This window comes from Ornithorhynchus anatinus, chromosome 11, assembly GCF_004115215.2.
Source record: "Ornithorhynchus anatinus isolate Pmale09 chromosome 11, mOrnAna1.pri.v4, whole genome shotgun sequence".
In the NCBI taxonomy this organism is placed as follows: Eukaryota; Metazoa; Chordata; class Mammalia; order Monotremata; family Ornithorhynchidae; genus Ornithorhynchus; species Ornithorhynchus anatinus.
In genome coordinates, this window is record NC_041738.1 from 54,986,391 (window position 1) to 55,002,200 (window position 15,810).

Consider the following 15,810-nt stretch of genomic DNA (forward strand, 5'->3'; position numbering starts at 1 on the left):
GGCGATGGTAACTGTTACCGCCAAGAAATTGTGAGGGAGGTAATTTTTTGCAAGTGAAAAGAACAATACTCTAGGGGAAGACAGTTATGCCTTTAAAGGATCTCAGCCACATTTTTCCCAAAATGCCGATAAAAGCCTCATATTCTTATTGTGTGAGACCCCCAACCAGGTGGTGAGTAGTTTTACTTGACTATTGTTCTGGACACTGGCTGGCTGTCTTGTTCGTCCTTGAACACGTAAACTGCACCGCCTTAGGGCAGACCCACGGTCTGTCTTCTCCAGAACTCTGTGGGCTCCGACAGCGGCACCAGAATAATAATAATAATAATAATGTTGGTATTTGTTAAGCGCTTACTATGTGCCGAGCACTGTTCTAAGCGCTGGGGTAGACACAGGGAATCAGCTTGTCCCACGTGGGGCTCACAGTCTTAATCCCCATTTTACAGATGAGGTAACTGAGGCACCGAGAAGTTAAGTGACTTGCCCAAAGTCACACAGCTGACAAACGGCCGAGCCGGGATTTGAACCCATGACCTCTGACTCCAAAGCCCGTGCTCTTTCCACTGAGCCACGGAGGGACCATGTGCTCGGTGCCCTCTGGGACATCCATCCTTCATGGATAGGGACGGACCCTCCAACATCCCGGACCTTTCTTCCAGAGACCTATTGTGTACCTTTTATCCATTAACCGGTCTTCGATTGATGCTATTTATTGTTTACTGTTTGGAGAACACTGCAGTAAGTGCTTGGGAAAGAGTACAGTACAATAGAGTAGATAGCCATGAAGCCAGAGAAGCAGCCTGGCTCAGTGGAAAGAGCCCAGGCTTGGGAGTCAGAGGTTGTAGGTTCTAATCCCGGTTCCACCACTTGCCAACTGTGTGACTCTGGGCAAGTCACTTCACTTCTCTTTGCCTCACTTACCTCATCTGTAAAATGGGGATAAAGGCTGTGAGCCCCATGTGGGACAACCTGATTACCTTGTATGCCCTCCAGTGCTTAGAACAGTGCTTGGCACATAGTAAGCGCTTAACAAATGCCATTATTATTATTATTATGATCCCTAAAGCAGTATGGCCTAGGTCTAGTGGATAGCTCACGGTCCTGGGAGTCAGAATAACTTGGGTCTAATCCTGGCTCCGCCACCTGTCTGCTTTGTGACCCTGAGTGAGTCACTTCACTTCTCTGGGTCTCAGTTACCTTATCTGTAAAATGGACATTAAGACTGTGAGCCCCATGTAGGACAGGGGACTCTGTCCAACCTGATTAGCTTACATCTACCCTAGCGCTTATTCCAGTGCCTGGCACATAGTAAGCCCTTAACAAATACCCATTAAACAAACAAAGAACAAAAAGTGCTTACAGACTAGAGAGGATTTAAATCCCCTTTCCAAACACTATTCCACCTAAACCAGGTATGCCAACAGGGGATGAGTCTGTTTATTGTTGTATTGTACTCCCCCAAGCACTTAGAACAGTGCTCTGCACGTAGTAAGCGCTCTGTAAATATGATTGAATGAACACCATGATTTTCCATGCCAGAACCCAATGAAATCCTCCATCAGTCCACCAACGGAGTCCTTTGCACGAGTTCTCCAGCATCCTGGCTGTTATCCTAGTCAGCACTAGGCCTCCAGGATCCCCGACTGTCAGGGACGAGAATTCCTTTATTTCTGAACTCGGGGCGGCTGCTGGGGCATCGGCATTCCTGAACACAACCGACTTCATGTGGAGTTTGCAGCCCTGACATCCCCCGGGCCCAGCCTAGGCTGGTGGCCGGGGCTTCAGAGTTGAACTTTCAGAGACCAAAGGGGCCAGAAGCAGCCCAGGGACCAAAGGAGAGTCCAGGTCAATCAGTCGGTCAGTCAGTTGTATTTATTGAACTCTTTCTGTGCGCAGAGCACTGTACTGAGAGCTTGGGAGAGTATGGCATAACAGTATAACAGACACATTCCCTGCTCACAACGAGCTTACAGTCTAGAGGGGGAGACAGACAGTAATAAGTGCCGGCGAATCCTCAGAGCTGGAGAAGAAGGTGCTGGAAGCGGTGACGTGATCGAGGGGAGGGTCTCACATAGGAGATTTTCCTCCCCCTGCTCCTCCGTCTCCTCTCACAGCCTGTGTCCCACCATCCAGAAACAAAAAACACTTCAGTCCCGTGTTTGGGGCTCATCCACTGGGGTCATGACCATCACCAGATGACCCCAGATGTCAGGGAAGCCGCGGCAGCAGGTCCCAGGAGATGGGAATGACCCCAGCGGAGCAGTCTCAGCATGTCACTGTGCTGGCGGAGCCACAGCGGCACCCTGGATTGGCGGGATGGGAGCCCGCAGGACCCCAAGGTCCTGGCTCCCAGCCCTGGCCTCTCTGTCCCCACGGCCGGCGGAAAGGCGGCTCCTCGGCATCCGGGCCATGGACCGCAGACCGGGCGGGGTTTCCAGGAAGACAGCTGCCCGTCAGAACATCTGCCCAGGAGAGTTCTGGAATGGATGTAGGCTCCGGCGTCTGAGCCCAGCAGAGGCACGGGGGAAGACAGGAGCACACTAAATGATGCTCATACCTGCTTCTCCCTTTCACCTTTCCGTGGGTGAAGCCTCCTGGAAGAAGTGAGCCTGGTTTGGGAGACCCCCTGTGTAGCATTGGAGCCTCTAGAAGGGCACCAGAGGCACAAAGACGCTTAGCAAATAGGATGGCCTGAGGATGGCCACCCCCAACCCTCCTGGCTCCGTGGGAGCCCAGTTCTGCCTTCCTTCCCAACCTGGAGAGCGGCAGAGAGGTGGCAGCTCGTTCTTAAAGAATGTTTGGGTGGAGCGGGTAGAGCCCAACCTCTCACCCCTCCAAGCCCCATTTTAGCCCCTCATTTTAATGTTGTTGCTCATATATTTTGAACTGTTGATTTTTTCATTGATTATGATTATCATCACTATTATTACTGTATTTGTTAAGAGCTTACCATATGTCGAGCACTGTTCCAAGCGCTGGGTAGATACAGATTAATCAAGCGAGACACAGCCCCTGTCCCACATGGGGCTCAGAGTCTAAGTAGGAGGGAGAACAGGCTTTGAATCCCCATTTTACAGATGAGGAAACTGAGACCCCCCTGCCGCCCAAGAAGTGAAGTGACTTGCCCAAGGTGACACAGGAGGCAATTGGCGAGGTTGGGATTAAAACCCCAGTCCTCTAACTCCCAGGCCTGGGCTCTTTCCACTAGGCCAAGCTGCTCTTGTTTGCCCTTATTTGGAATTTATCATCTGAAATTGATTCTTAGTGTTCTAGTTGTCTGGCCTCCCCCATCTTGGACTCTGAGCCCTTTGTGGGAAAGAGCCGGGGCCTGAATCATTGTTCATCTTGCATTTTCCCCAGCACCGAACACACTGCCTAGTATGTATCAGCTGCTTGATAGATACTGTCACGAAAAAGAACAATAATAATACTAGCCTGAGTTCTGCGGGCTCTCCTCTGGGGTGGACAGTAGAGATGATTTCCTGGTCTTGCTCAGGGCTGCTAGGACTGAATTAAGGAGGCGCTGCTCAAGAGGTCAAGGTCAGTGTCAGGAAGAAGAGGAGCTGGTTGAGAGAGAGAGAGGACCTTCAATCAATCAGCCAATTATATTTATTGAGCACTTACTGCGTGCAGAGTACTGTATTAAGCTCTTGGGAGAATATAATATAATAATATAGCAGACACATTCCCTGCTTACAGTCTAGACAGAGAGGTAGACTTCAATACAAATAAATTATGGATATAATAATAATGTTGGTATTTGTTAATTGCTTACTATATGCAGAGCACTGTTCTAAGCACTGGGGTAGATGCAGGGTGATCAGGTAGTCCCACATGAGGCTCACAGTTAATCCCCATTTTACAGATGAAGTAAGTGAGGCACAGAGAAGTTAAGTGACTTGCCCACAGTCATACAGCTGACAAGTGGCAGAGCTGGAATTTGAACCGATGACCTCTGACTCCCTAGCCGGGGCTCTTTCCACTGAGCCATGCTGCTTCATAGGTGCTTGAGGGCAGAAGGTTTGGCGGTGAATGAAGGGAGCAATTAGGGTGACGCAGAGAGAGTGGGAGAAAAGAAATGAAGACTTAATCAGGGAAGGCCTCTTGGAGAAGATATGCCTTTAATAAAGCTTTGAAGGAGAAGAGAGCAGCAGGCAGGGGAGTCTAGAAGCAGGTCCCCACCGACTCCCTCTTCCTGGATGCCGGGGATGGGGGTCCAGGGCTGTCTGAGGGAGCACACGCACCCTCGTGGCCCCCTCATAGCCCCCTCACCCAGGAGCCTTCAGAGGTCTGGCCCTGTCCCAGCTTGGGTGGAAAGGAGTGCTTGTTTGATAAACAGGAAGTCGTTTCCATGGGCACCGAGGGCAAAAGGTGGCTGGACTGAGTGGCAGCAACGGAGGACCGGTCCCCGGGGTGTGACGGGGAGCGGGCAGAAATCCACCTCAGATGGTGGCCCCGCCAAGAGTGGACGCCCACCCCCATCCCCCCACCCCTGGTAGGGGGGCCTCTGGTGGAAAACAATCAGGAGCTCCCACCCTAACGCCTGGCCTGTCATGGAGGTCGATTGGCTTCAGGTCAGCCTCTTAGAATTTTGGGAGTTGGGAGGAGTGCCAGGCAGTGGAAAAGGGGCTTGTTTTGTGCCAGAACCCAGCTCCCTTTTCCCCCTCAGTGGCTGGGGGGTGTCTCTGGCACCCTGGCAGCCCCCACTGTGGCTTACCTGTGCCTGACAGTGGCCCGGTTTGGGTTTCTCTAAGCCTCTGTGGTTCTGGGTTTGTTCGATGTCTTCCCCCTTTCTGAAAGACATGACTGGCAGCTGGCCCTCACTGGGCACTTCTGTCTAGGTGCTCAGTTTAGTACTCTGCCCACAGTAAATGCTCAATAAATCAATCAATCCATCAGTCACTCAATCTATTAATCAGTGGTATTTATTGAGCACTCTAAGCCCTTGGGAAAGTTCAGTGTCATAGAATGGGTAGTCTTGAGCCCTGTCCTTTGACTAATTGATTGATTTTTTTAAATAGTTATTTGTTAAGTGCTTTCTATGTGCCAAGCTCTGAATCAGTTGATTGATTAATTGACCAGTCTTTGGTTGGAGAACACAATTTCCAGCAGAGAGTGTTCATTCATTCATTCGGTCGTATTTTTTGAGAGCCTCTTGTGTTCAGAGCACTGTATTAAGAGCTTGGGAGAGAACAATATAACAATAAAAAGACACATTCCCTGCCCACAACGAGCTTACAATCTAGAGGGGGAGACAGACATTACTATAAACAAATTACAGACATGTACATAAGTGCTGTGGGGTTGGGAGGGGGGATAAATAAAGGGAGCAAATCAGGGTGGTGTAAAAGGGAGTGGGGGAAGAGGAAAGAGGGGCTTAATGAAGGCCTCTTGCAGGAGATGGCCTTCTGGGCCATCCTGCTTGATAGACTATGGCGTTGCCAGGGAAGCCCAGGGAGGAGCACTGGGCTTATACTCGTTATATCCCGGCTAGACTCGTTATATCCCGACTAGCCGTTATATCCCGGCTAGACTACCGTGTCAGCCTTCTCTCTGACCTCCCTTCCTCCTCTCTCGCCCCGCTCCGGTCTATTCTTCACTCCGCTGCCCGGCTCATCTTCCTGCAGAAACGATCTGGGCATGTCACTCCCCTTCTTAAACAACTCCAGTGGTTGCCTATCGACCTCCGCTCCAAACAAAAACTCCTCACTCTAGGCTTCAAGGCTCTCCATCACCTTGCCCCTTCTCTCCCTTCTCTCTTTCTACCGCCCACCCCGCACGCTCCGCTCCTCTGCCGCCCACCTCCTCACCGTCCCTCGGTCTCGCCTATCCCGCCATCGACCCCTGGGTCACGTCCTCCCGCGGTCCCGGAACGCCCTCCCTCCTCACCTCCGCCAAACTGATTCTCTTTCCCTCTTCAAAACCTTACTTAAAAATCACCTCCTCCAAGAGGCGTTCCCAGACTGAGCTCCTCTTCCCCCTCTACTCCCTCTGCCATCCCCCCTTTACCTCTCCGCAGCTAAAGCCTCATTTTCCCCTTTTCCCTCTGCTCCTCCACCTCTCCCTTCCCATCCCCACAGCACCGTACTCGTCCGCTCAACTGTATATATTTTCGTTACCCTATTTATTTTGTTAATGAATTGTACATCGCCTTGATTCTATTTAGTCGCCATTGTTTTTACGAGATGTTTTTCCCCTTGACGCTGTTTAGTGCCATTGTTCTCGTCTGTCCGTCTCCCCCGATTAGACTGTAAGCCCGTCAAACGGCAGGGACTGTCTCTATCTGTTGCCGACTTGTTCATCCCAAGCGCTTAGTACAGTGCTCTGCACATAGTAAGCGTTCAATAAATACTATTGAATGAATGAAAGGAAAGGCCCAGCATGGGGAGGCTCAGGCTAAGAAGACCCAAACAGGCTATGCCATGCCATGCCATCTACAGTGCCCCAGTCAGGCAGAAGAAGTGCCTTCCAGCCTCCGCAGATACGAAATATGTTTCCATCCAAAATAGCCCCAATCTTCCAGCTGGTGGTCTGCCCTGTCTGGTCCTGGCACAATGCCACCGTATGACACCTTTATGTCTGGTATTTTTACTTCAAATGTCCGGCTTCCTTCTGCCTCAACTCTGCCTCTGGATCCCACAGCTCAGATATGGAGCCCCTGTTTACAAGACCTGGAGGCAAGGAGGCAGGGGCTCCAGGGGAAACCCTTTAGGTGCCGTGGATTTCTATCAGAGGTCTCATAAGGCAGCCCAGAGACAGGGTAGCCTAATGGAAAGAGCATGGGCCCGAGAGCCAGGAAGCCCAAGTTCTACTCCCAGATCCATCACTCACTTGTTGTGTGACCTTGGGCAAGTCTCTGAGTTTCTTCATCTGTAAAAATGGGGATAAGATACCTGATCTCTTTTTCCTCTTAGTACATGAGCCTTATTTGGGTCAGGGACCAAGGCCAATCTCCTTATATTGTATCTACCCCTTTACTTAGTACAGTGCTTGTTCACACGTAGTAAACACGGGGTTGGTGGCATTCAGGAGCTGCGTGGTCCGCCCGCCTTCTCTGGCCTATCTGGGGTCAGTGAGGGCGGGCGGGGGAGGTCACCGCTTTTCTCCAACTGCCATACCTGTGGGAGAAGCAGTGGACTGGCTCCCTCCCTACTCGAGCCTTCTTCCCCGCAAGTGAAATCTCACATCTGAACTGGAGGAATGTTTGTAGCCATTTGTGTGTGTGTCTGAGCACACATAAAGCGGCTGTTTGTCTGGGGGCAGCTGAAAGGAGATTTTCATCGGGGACTGAAGGCGGCCACAGACCACTGGCCCCTTGGAACCCGGCCATATGAGCCTGTGGCCTGGCGCTGAAAGCGGGCTGCCTCCAAAGGGCTCAGCCAGGACAGGCCCAGCGTCTGGTCCGAGTAATAATAAAAATGATAATAACAATTGTATTGGTTAAGTGCTTACCCTGCACCCAAGCACTGTTCTAAGCTTTGGGGAAGATACAAGGTAATTGGGTTGGACACAGTCCCGTCTCACATGGGGCTCACAGTCTTAATCCCCGTTTTGCAGATGAGGTAACTGAGGCCCAGAGAAGTGAAGTGACTTGCCCAGTGTCACACAGCAGACAAGTAGCAGAGCTAGGATTGGAACTCATAACCTCCTGACTTCCAGGCCCATGCTCTATCCACTAGGCCACACTGCTTCTCCTGTCCTCCCCAAGCCTACCCCACCCAGGCAAGCCCTCGGCTCCCCGTCTGCTGCAGTCTGGCAGCGGAGAGACTGTAGATGCCCCCGTGCCCCTTCTGTCAGCCCTCGTTCAGTGGCACCTCCCAAGAGGCTCAGGCAAGCAGCTCAAACCCAGTCCCTGCCTCACAGGGGACTCACAGTGTAAGGGGGAGGGAGAACAGGCATCACGTCCGCATGTTACAGATGAGGAAACTGAGGCCCAGAGAAGTTCAGCGACTTGCCCAAAGTCACATAGCAGGCAAGTGGCGGAGCTGGGATTAGAACCCAGGTCTCCGGTTTCCCAGTCCTGCAGCCTTTCCATTAGGCCACGCTGCTTCTGAGCCCGTCATCGGGCAGGCATTGTCTCTATCTGTTGCTGGATTGTACATTCCAGGCGCGTAGTACAGTGCTCTGCACATAGCTTTCAATAAATACTATTGAATGAATGAATAACAAATGTCAACTTATTTACGCCGTCCTCAGCACTCATGTAGCTATATCCGCCTAGTTTGTTTATTTTGACCGCCCTCGTGGTAGATATTTTTAAGTTTTTCTCTTCCAGTAGAGTCTCATCACCATGTGGGCAGGGAATGTGTCATTTCTTTATTCAGGAGTCCAAGTGCCTAGTACAAAGCTGTTACTACTATTACCTCCACCTCCACTCTCCATCCCCCCCACCCCCACCGCTACTATTCCTACAACGACAGCTGCTCCCAACAGCCCATGCTCTCTGGGGCCGGCCCAAGAACCTTCCTCTCACCGTGGAGCGTAGCCTAGTGGATAGAGCGCGGGGCTGGGTGTCGGAAGGTCGTGGGTTCCAATCCCATCACGTAAATTCTCTGTTCCCTCATCAGTAAAATGGGGAGCAAGACTGTGAGCCCTATGTGGGACAGGGATTGTGTCCTACCCAATTATCTTGTATCTACCACAGTGCTCAGAACAGTGCCGGGCACATAGTAAGCACTTTAGAAATACCATTATTACTGTTATTATGATTATCCGATTCGGTGATAAGGGAGAAGCTTTTAAGAAAGTTGCTCAAGCTGAGCTAGAAATCCAGAAATTAATCATTCAACCTTAATGCTTTGATGTGTAGTGCTAATTAGCATTTACCACCAGACGGTTGTCTCGAGCGTTCTAATTAGTGGGTGGCTTGGCCACAGAAGGTCCTAATGGTAAACCTTCAGGAGGGTTTATTTTTATGCTTCTTGAGTAGGGCTCTCTTTTCAAAGCTCCCTTATTGAACCCAGTTTACCAGCGAAAACACGTTTTTCTCAGTGGAGATTGATCCCTTAGAACAGAACAGGGCATTCTGGGTGAGATGGGCTCCCATCACCCTGGCAGGGGTGGGAGGTCCCCACCCCGGCTTGGGGATATTGGGGTGGAGGTGGGGGTTGTCACATCCACCTGACAGACCCGCGAAACCTTCTGTGTCTCCCCACTCCTCAAAAACCTCCAGCGGTCACCCATGTCTCCTTGCATAAAGCAGAAACATCTGTCAGCTGACTTTAAGGCCCTTCAGTCAGCTCTCTCCTTCATACTCATCCATTCTCTTCTCCCATTCCACTTCAGTTTACTCTCTTCATGCCTCTCCCGTTAGCCAACACACTGTACCTCGTTCTCATCCCTTCCGCCTGCGCCCTCTTACTCAGGCCAGCCCTGCTGCCTGGGGCTCTCTCGCAATTCATGTCAGGCAGACCACCCTTCTCCCCATCTTTTTTTTTGGTAGGGTGTTTGTTAAGCACTTACTATGTACCAGGCAATGTATTAAGCAGGGGGGTAGATGCAGGCTAATCAGATTGAACACAGCCCATGTCCCACGTGGCTACAGTCTTAATCCCCATTTTACAGGTGAGGTAACTGAGGCACAGAGAAGTTAAGTGACTTTCCCAGGGTCATGCAGCAGACAAGTGGCACAGCTGGGATTGAAAGCTCTTCTGGAATCATGTCTCCTCCAGGAAGTCTTCCCTGGTTACTCTCTCTCATCCTCTCACCTTATATCCTCCAATTCTTACACCAGCACTTGGGGTGCCACCAAAGCACTCAAGTTTTCTCAAACACACACACACACCCAATACCCGTGTACGGATCTTTATACTCTATTTCTTCCCCCTACCTGTCATTTATTTTACTGTTGGTCTGCCTCTGGATTGTAAGCTTCCTGAGGACAGGGGTCGTGTCTGCTCAGAAGGGCACGGTAGAATTTGGAGTTGTGATCCCTGCCTTCAAGGAGCTGACAGTCCAGTGCCCAGGTGCTGATCTCCATGTAGTCCAAGAACCAAAAGCGAGCCCTGGGCCACCACACCGGGTTTCTCCCTGGAGGCGGATCAGACCTGTCAGCCCCTGGACTGATGTGATAGATTGCTCTAACTCTGGCATTCCGTTTCTCCTTGAACCCGGGAAAGGCTTCTGACATTTCCTTTATCCATCCGTGCACATGTGTGTGCTTAGTACCCCAGAATGGGAACAAGAATGGGGTTTTAAGTCTTTTGAATCCACTACAGACTGGCATGGCATTCCTCCAAACAGGGCATCGCTCTGGAGTTCATTGCTTTCTTAGTGGCTCCCCTCCTCCCCACAACATTCATTTATTCAATAGTGTTTATTGAGCACTTACTATGTGCAGAGCACTGTACTAAGCGCTTGGAATGTACAATTCGGCAACAGATAGACAATCCCTGCCCAATGACGGACTTAAAGTCTAATCGGGGGAGACAGACAAAAACAATAGCAATAAATAGAATCAAGAGGATGTACGTCTCATTAACAAAATAAATAGGGTAATAAAATACATACAAATATATACAACACTGCAGCCTCCCCAGAGCCACCTCACTGTGGGTGACTACCCCACCTTCCACGGTGACAGCTGCCCTCTCTTCTCCCTCTTCTCTCCCTACCCTCATCAGATCACCTGGTGGCCCACGGCCGAATGGCCGAGAAGGAGGCGCGCAGGAAATTCAAACAGATCGTGGCCGCCGTCCACTTCTGCCACTGTCGGAATATCGTCCACCGGGACCTGAAAGCGGAGAATCTGCTTCTGGACGCCAACCTAAACATCAAAATAGCAGGTGAGGCTCCCGCTGGGGGTGTGGGGAGGAATGGGGAAGGGGTGAGGGAAGGGAGCGACCCCATGGGCTCCTGGAAGTGGGTGGCTGGCTGTTTCCAGTTCTTCACAGAGTCATTCCAGTTATGCGTAATTATGCTCAATTCCAGGATGTTTGGGATTTCTGCACAGCCTTCGGCCTAAAGCCAGTCCCAGCCAGGGTTTCTAAGCTCAGGTTTCCTCTCCACTGTCCTGCCCACTGCCTCAGAAGGCCAGGCTGAGAGGGTGAAGGGCCCACATCTGCCTGTTTAAATGGGTCCCAGCCTTCTTTGATGGAGGTACCCCACCTTAGAGCATCGGAACCATGGAAGGGAAGTTAAGATTGCACTAGGGGCTGGGGCAAGAGGAGAGGGGTGGGCCGAGGGGGAACCCCTCCTCTGTTCTCCCCGGACTCCTATCACCCCTACCCTCCTGTGGTCGGAACTGCAGATTCTTGCCACCCACTTGGATGTCAGTTGGTGCTTGGAGAGACCCAGCCCTGAGGGAAGGGGGTGGTTGTGCCAGGGCTGATATCTGGGTAAGAGGTGGCTCAGTGGTTTTCTTGGTTAACATTTAACATAAAGCCAGGTGATCCCGATCACGCAGACCCACCAAGACACCCAGAGACTCACACTGGGATGGAATTACACACTCCCAGTGAGGCTGGCCGCCCTCCAGCACACACACCCCGTCAGGTGATCCACGACACTGGCCTGCCCTCTGCCAGCTCTCCGATCCCATTCCGAGCATGAAGCCAGGGACGTTCAGGTGGTCCCCATCCTGCCGGCTTCCCTCTTGCTTCTCTTTGCATTGGAGTCTCCCGTCACCCCTTCCCTGCTTCCCGGGAATTCTCCCCTGCTCCAGGCGTAGAGGTCCCCTAGGGGAGTGGGACCAGGAATTCATTTGGAGGGCAGGCCAGGTGGCGGAGGAGAGAGAGAGACTGTCCATGGGTAGGCACCCCCTGGCCTCCTTCAGACCCCCTTGGGGGGCTCCTAGGATCTTGTGTTTTCCGTTGGTCAAGGAGCCGTCACGTGAGAGCTGGGGTAGAAGAGATTTGTTTTTTGTTTTTTAATAGTATGTGTCAGGCACTGAATTAAGCGCTGGGGTGGATACAAACAGATCGGGTTGTTCACCGTCCCCGTCCCATTTGGGGCTCACAGTCTCAATCCCCATTTTACAGATGAGGAAACTGAGGCCCAGAGAAGTAAAGTGACTGCCCAAGGTCACACAGCAGACAAGCGGCAGAGCCAGGATTAGAACCCATGACATTCTAACTCCCAGCCCGTGCGCTATCCACTACGCCATGCTGCTTCTCATGGAAATATCTGGGCTGTCAGCTCAGATCGTTCATCTTCCCGCCTCACGCCTAGTGCGTGGTTAGTATTTCCATTAGTCTCCCCAACGTTAGCGTGTGCAAACCCTGCAAACTCCAGGTGAGAGGTGTGCAGGGGTGACTGGGGAGTGACCCAGGGCCAGGTCCCAGCCTAGCCCGTTAGCCGTCTGGATGCATCCAGAGTGCCTGAGGTAGCAGGCTCTCTCGTCTTGGGTGTTTGCAGTTCTCCATGTTACCGCGGACGGAGCTACGTACACCTCAAGGTTGGAGCAGCCCAGCCTCCTGCTCCGGCCATTGTTTTGTCCAATCCTCGGGGGGGCGGTTAACCTGTGGCGGTAGTTTTTTCCTAAAGCCGCCTTCCCAGAAATTCCTCTGAGCCAGGCCGGCCCCCCTAAACTGGCCCCCTTGGACGTCTCAAGCCGGAGATCAGTACCTGGGCAAGGGAGGCAGGAGGTGCCGGGAAGGAGAGACTGAATTCCTGCCACATTTTTGTGTTCAAAATAAGACAGGAGCCCTGGGCTCCGGCCTCGATTCACGGCGGACAAAGCCGGGATTACACAATTTCAACCCGGGAAAGAATGACCTATTTTCAGGTTGTGGTCCTTTTTTTAAAAAAAAAAAATCGTATTTGTTAAGCTCTTACTATGTGCCAGGCACTGTACTAATCGCTGGGGTAGATACAGGATCCCACATGGAGCTCACAGTCCTGATCCTCATTTTGTAGACGTGGTAGCTGAGGCACAGAGAAATGAAGTGACTTGTCCGAGGTCACTCAAGCAGACAAGTGGCAGAGCCGGGGTTAGAACCCAGGTCCTTCTGACTCCCAGGAACGTGCTCTATCCACTAGGCCACACTGCTTCAGGGGGAAGAGCTGGCTGAGGCTCTGAAAGGGTGGAGAGGGGAGCCCGGCCCAGCCCAGCCACAATTGCAGGAAAGGCGCTCCCGAGAGAAGCCGCAGGACGGAGTCGTTGAGCTCCTCGAGGGGGAGAAGTTCCATTGTTGAACCTCTGGCAGCGGCAGCATAGCTGGGGCAACGGGTACTCAGATTTGCCCGACTGCCACAGGAAAGGAACCTGTTTCAACTGTTGCCCCCAGACCCACCTCCAAAAGTCATGCGAGCCCACATCATCCCCCAACATGAAAAGGAGATGTTCCCACATTACCTCACGTTTCTGGAGGAGAAGGCCCGGCTCTCTTGGGCTTCCTGAAGAAATATCATTCCAGACACACTCGAGTAATGCGAATGTTTGGAAAATTATGGAAGCCCTTTTTTTTCCCTTTCTCTCTCTCTCTTTTTTTTAACCTAAGGAAGTTGGAAACTATTCACTTTCCAAATGCCGGCTCCCAAAAAGGGCTGCATGAGATAGTTCCCACCAGGGTGCTATTGTTGTTTTTGGCAGGCCTAGAGCACAGAGGTTGAAGGGGAGCTCCCGGCACTACCGGTGGCCCTGGAGGGGCTTCCCAAGGCTTTTGGGTCTCAAGCAGAGAATAACAATAGTAATTATTATTACGGTACCTGTTAAGTGCTTACTGGGCTGTTCTAAGCCCTGGGGTGGATACTAGGTACAAGTCCCTGTTCCACATGGGGCTCACAGTCTAAGAAGGAGGGAATAGGAGTTAATCCCCATTATAAAGTTGAGGAACTGAGGCCCCAATTATCCTGTATCTACCCCTGCTCTTAGGACATATAATACTGAACAAGTTAATTATTATTGGTGATATATATTAATAATTGTAATGATTAGTAATTAGTATCAGTGTTCATAATTATAATGATGGCAGTGATAGTAATCTTGAAAGGGCTGCAGAAAGGGAAATTCATTTCCAGGGCCTATTCTAACACTGCTACCCTCAGACCCTACAGCCCAACAGCTGTGGGCAGGTAAACTGAGGCAGGTATACTTCCATGCTGTCAAACCCAAAGCCACCAATAAGACTGGAAATCCAACTCATTGATTTTTTTATGGTACTTGTTAAGCGCTTAATATCTGGCAGGCACTGTACTAAGCACTGTGTTAGACACAAATTATTCAGGTTGGACACAGACCATGTCCCACATGTGGCTCACAGTCTTAATCCCCATGAGGTAACTGAGGCCCAGAGAAGCTAAGTGACTTGCCCAAGATTGCACAGCAGATAAGTGGCAGAGCCAGCATTAGAATCCAGGTCCTTCTGACTCCCAGGCCTGTGCTCTATCCACTAGGCCACACTGACCCCAGGCCAGTATCCTGGCAACCGAGAGTCACATGGTTCAGAGGAAAGCTTTGCTGGAGGAGCTGGCCAGCTCTTAATAGATTCTCTATTGGCCTGTGGGCAGAACAGGGGTGGGGAGAGGTGTCTTTTGAACCTTTCTTCTTCATGTCTCTTCTGAACTGGGTCCTTACAAGTGGGCTCTACATAAAGCATCATGAGCACTTAGAGAACGCCACCTCCCCGCCCCCCAAACCATCTTCTCGCACAAGGAATTTTGCTCTTCACCAGGCCAGCTGAGATTATTCCATTTTTCACTGCACTACCAAACCCTTTCAAGTGTTTCAGGTGGTCAGCACATTGTGGCCCCAGACACCAGGCCCAGGTGGTCTGAAAGAGTGATCGCCCCTCCCAGAAGGCATTTCTCCCCATCTGTCAGCAGAGCCTCGGGCCTTTTATCCTGGGGTCCCCCCAAGAGGAACCCCATCGATTCAGGCCATTCTCATTTTCCTTGATCCTTTGAGCCTGGGAAGTTGGAGTCAGACTCAAATCAGAGCTCAGGTTTCCCATAGTCGATTGGTGCCCTTGAAATCTCTTTTCAGCTGGCCGGAGATATGGAGAGGAAACTCTCCTGCCTCGGGAACCTGAGCTTTTCCCCTTCTAAGGGCTGCGGGGCAGACCAGAGGCTGCAGCTTCTTCTTTCCCTGGGCCTGCCAGGGTTCAATCAATCCTACTTATTGAGCGCTTACTTTGTACAGAGCCCTATACTAAGCACTTGGGATTTTGGGGGGTTTTTTATGGTATTTGTTCAGTACTTACCATGTACCAGGCACTGTAGTAAGCCCTGGTGTAGATACAAGCTAATCAGGTTGGACACAGTCCTTGCCTCACATGGGTATCACAGCCTTAATCCCCATTTTACACATGAGGTAACTGAGGCCTAGAGAAGTGAAGCGACTTGCCCAAGGTCACCCAGCGGACAAGTGGCAAAGCCGGGTTTAGAACCCAGACTCCTGCTCTATCCACTAGGGCATGCTGCTTTTCCAGTGTGGGAAAGTTGTAGGGGTTCTACTCGTGTCTAAGGCCTGCCGGGACCCAATAGGACAAGACTGTAGCAGCCTCAGAGGGTGGTGGGGGCCTCCATGCCCCTGGGGTTGTTTTGTGGGGCTGGTCTTCGTGGCGGCTCTGACTTGGGCCTCCCTATCAAGGTGGTGGTTTGATGGAAAAGAGCTCCGGCTATTGAGGACCAAGGCAGGAAAGAGCTCCGAGGACAGACCCTACTGAAACCCCAGCCTCTTCCCAGACAGGGTCTCCAAACTATCCACGTCCCCCTTCGAGCAAGCCAATGCTGCCCATGGGATCTGCTGCGAGGACTGTTATTGCTAAGACGGGGAGCACTTTGCTCCTCTCTAGCACCCACTGTAGGAGGCCAGGCTCGTACCAAGAGTCCATCCCACCATTTCCCACCACCACCACCATGCTCGTTGTT

The 15,810-nt window shown here is 51.5% G+C and overlaps 1 protein-coding gene across 2 annotated transcripts in view; it reads left to right on the plus strand.

Moving 5' to 3' along the window:
* SIK3 (SIK family kinase 3) overlaps positions 1-15,810 on the plus strand; it is a 170,868-nt gene that overhangs the window by 123,932 nt on the left and 31,126 nt on the right. For both annotated transcript variants that reach the window (XM_029074999.2, XM_029074998.1), the window contains one exon: positions 10,623-10,784. In XM_029074999.2, the coding sequence (XP_028930832.1) occupies positions 10,623-10,784 (162 nt within the window). The remainder of the gene's footprint in view (positions 1-10,622; positions 10,785-15,810) is intronic.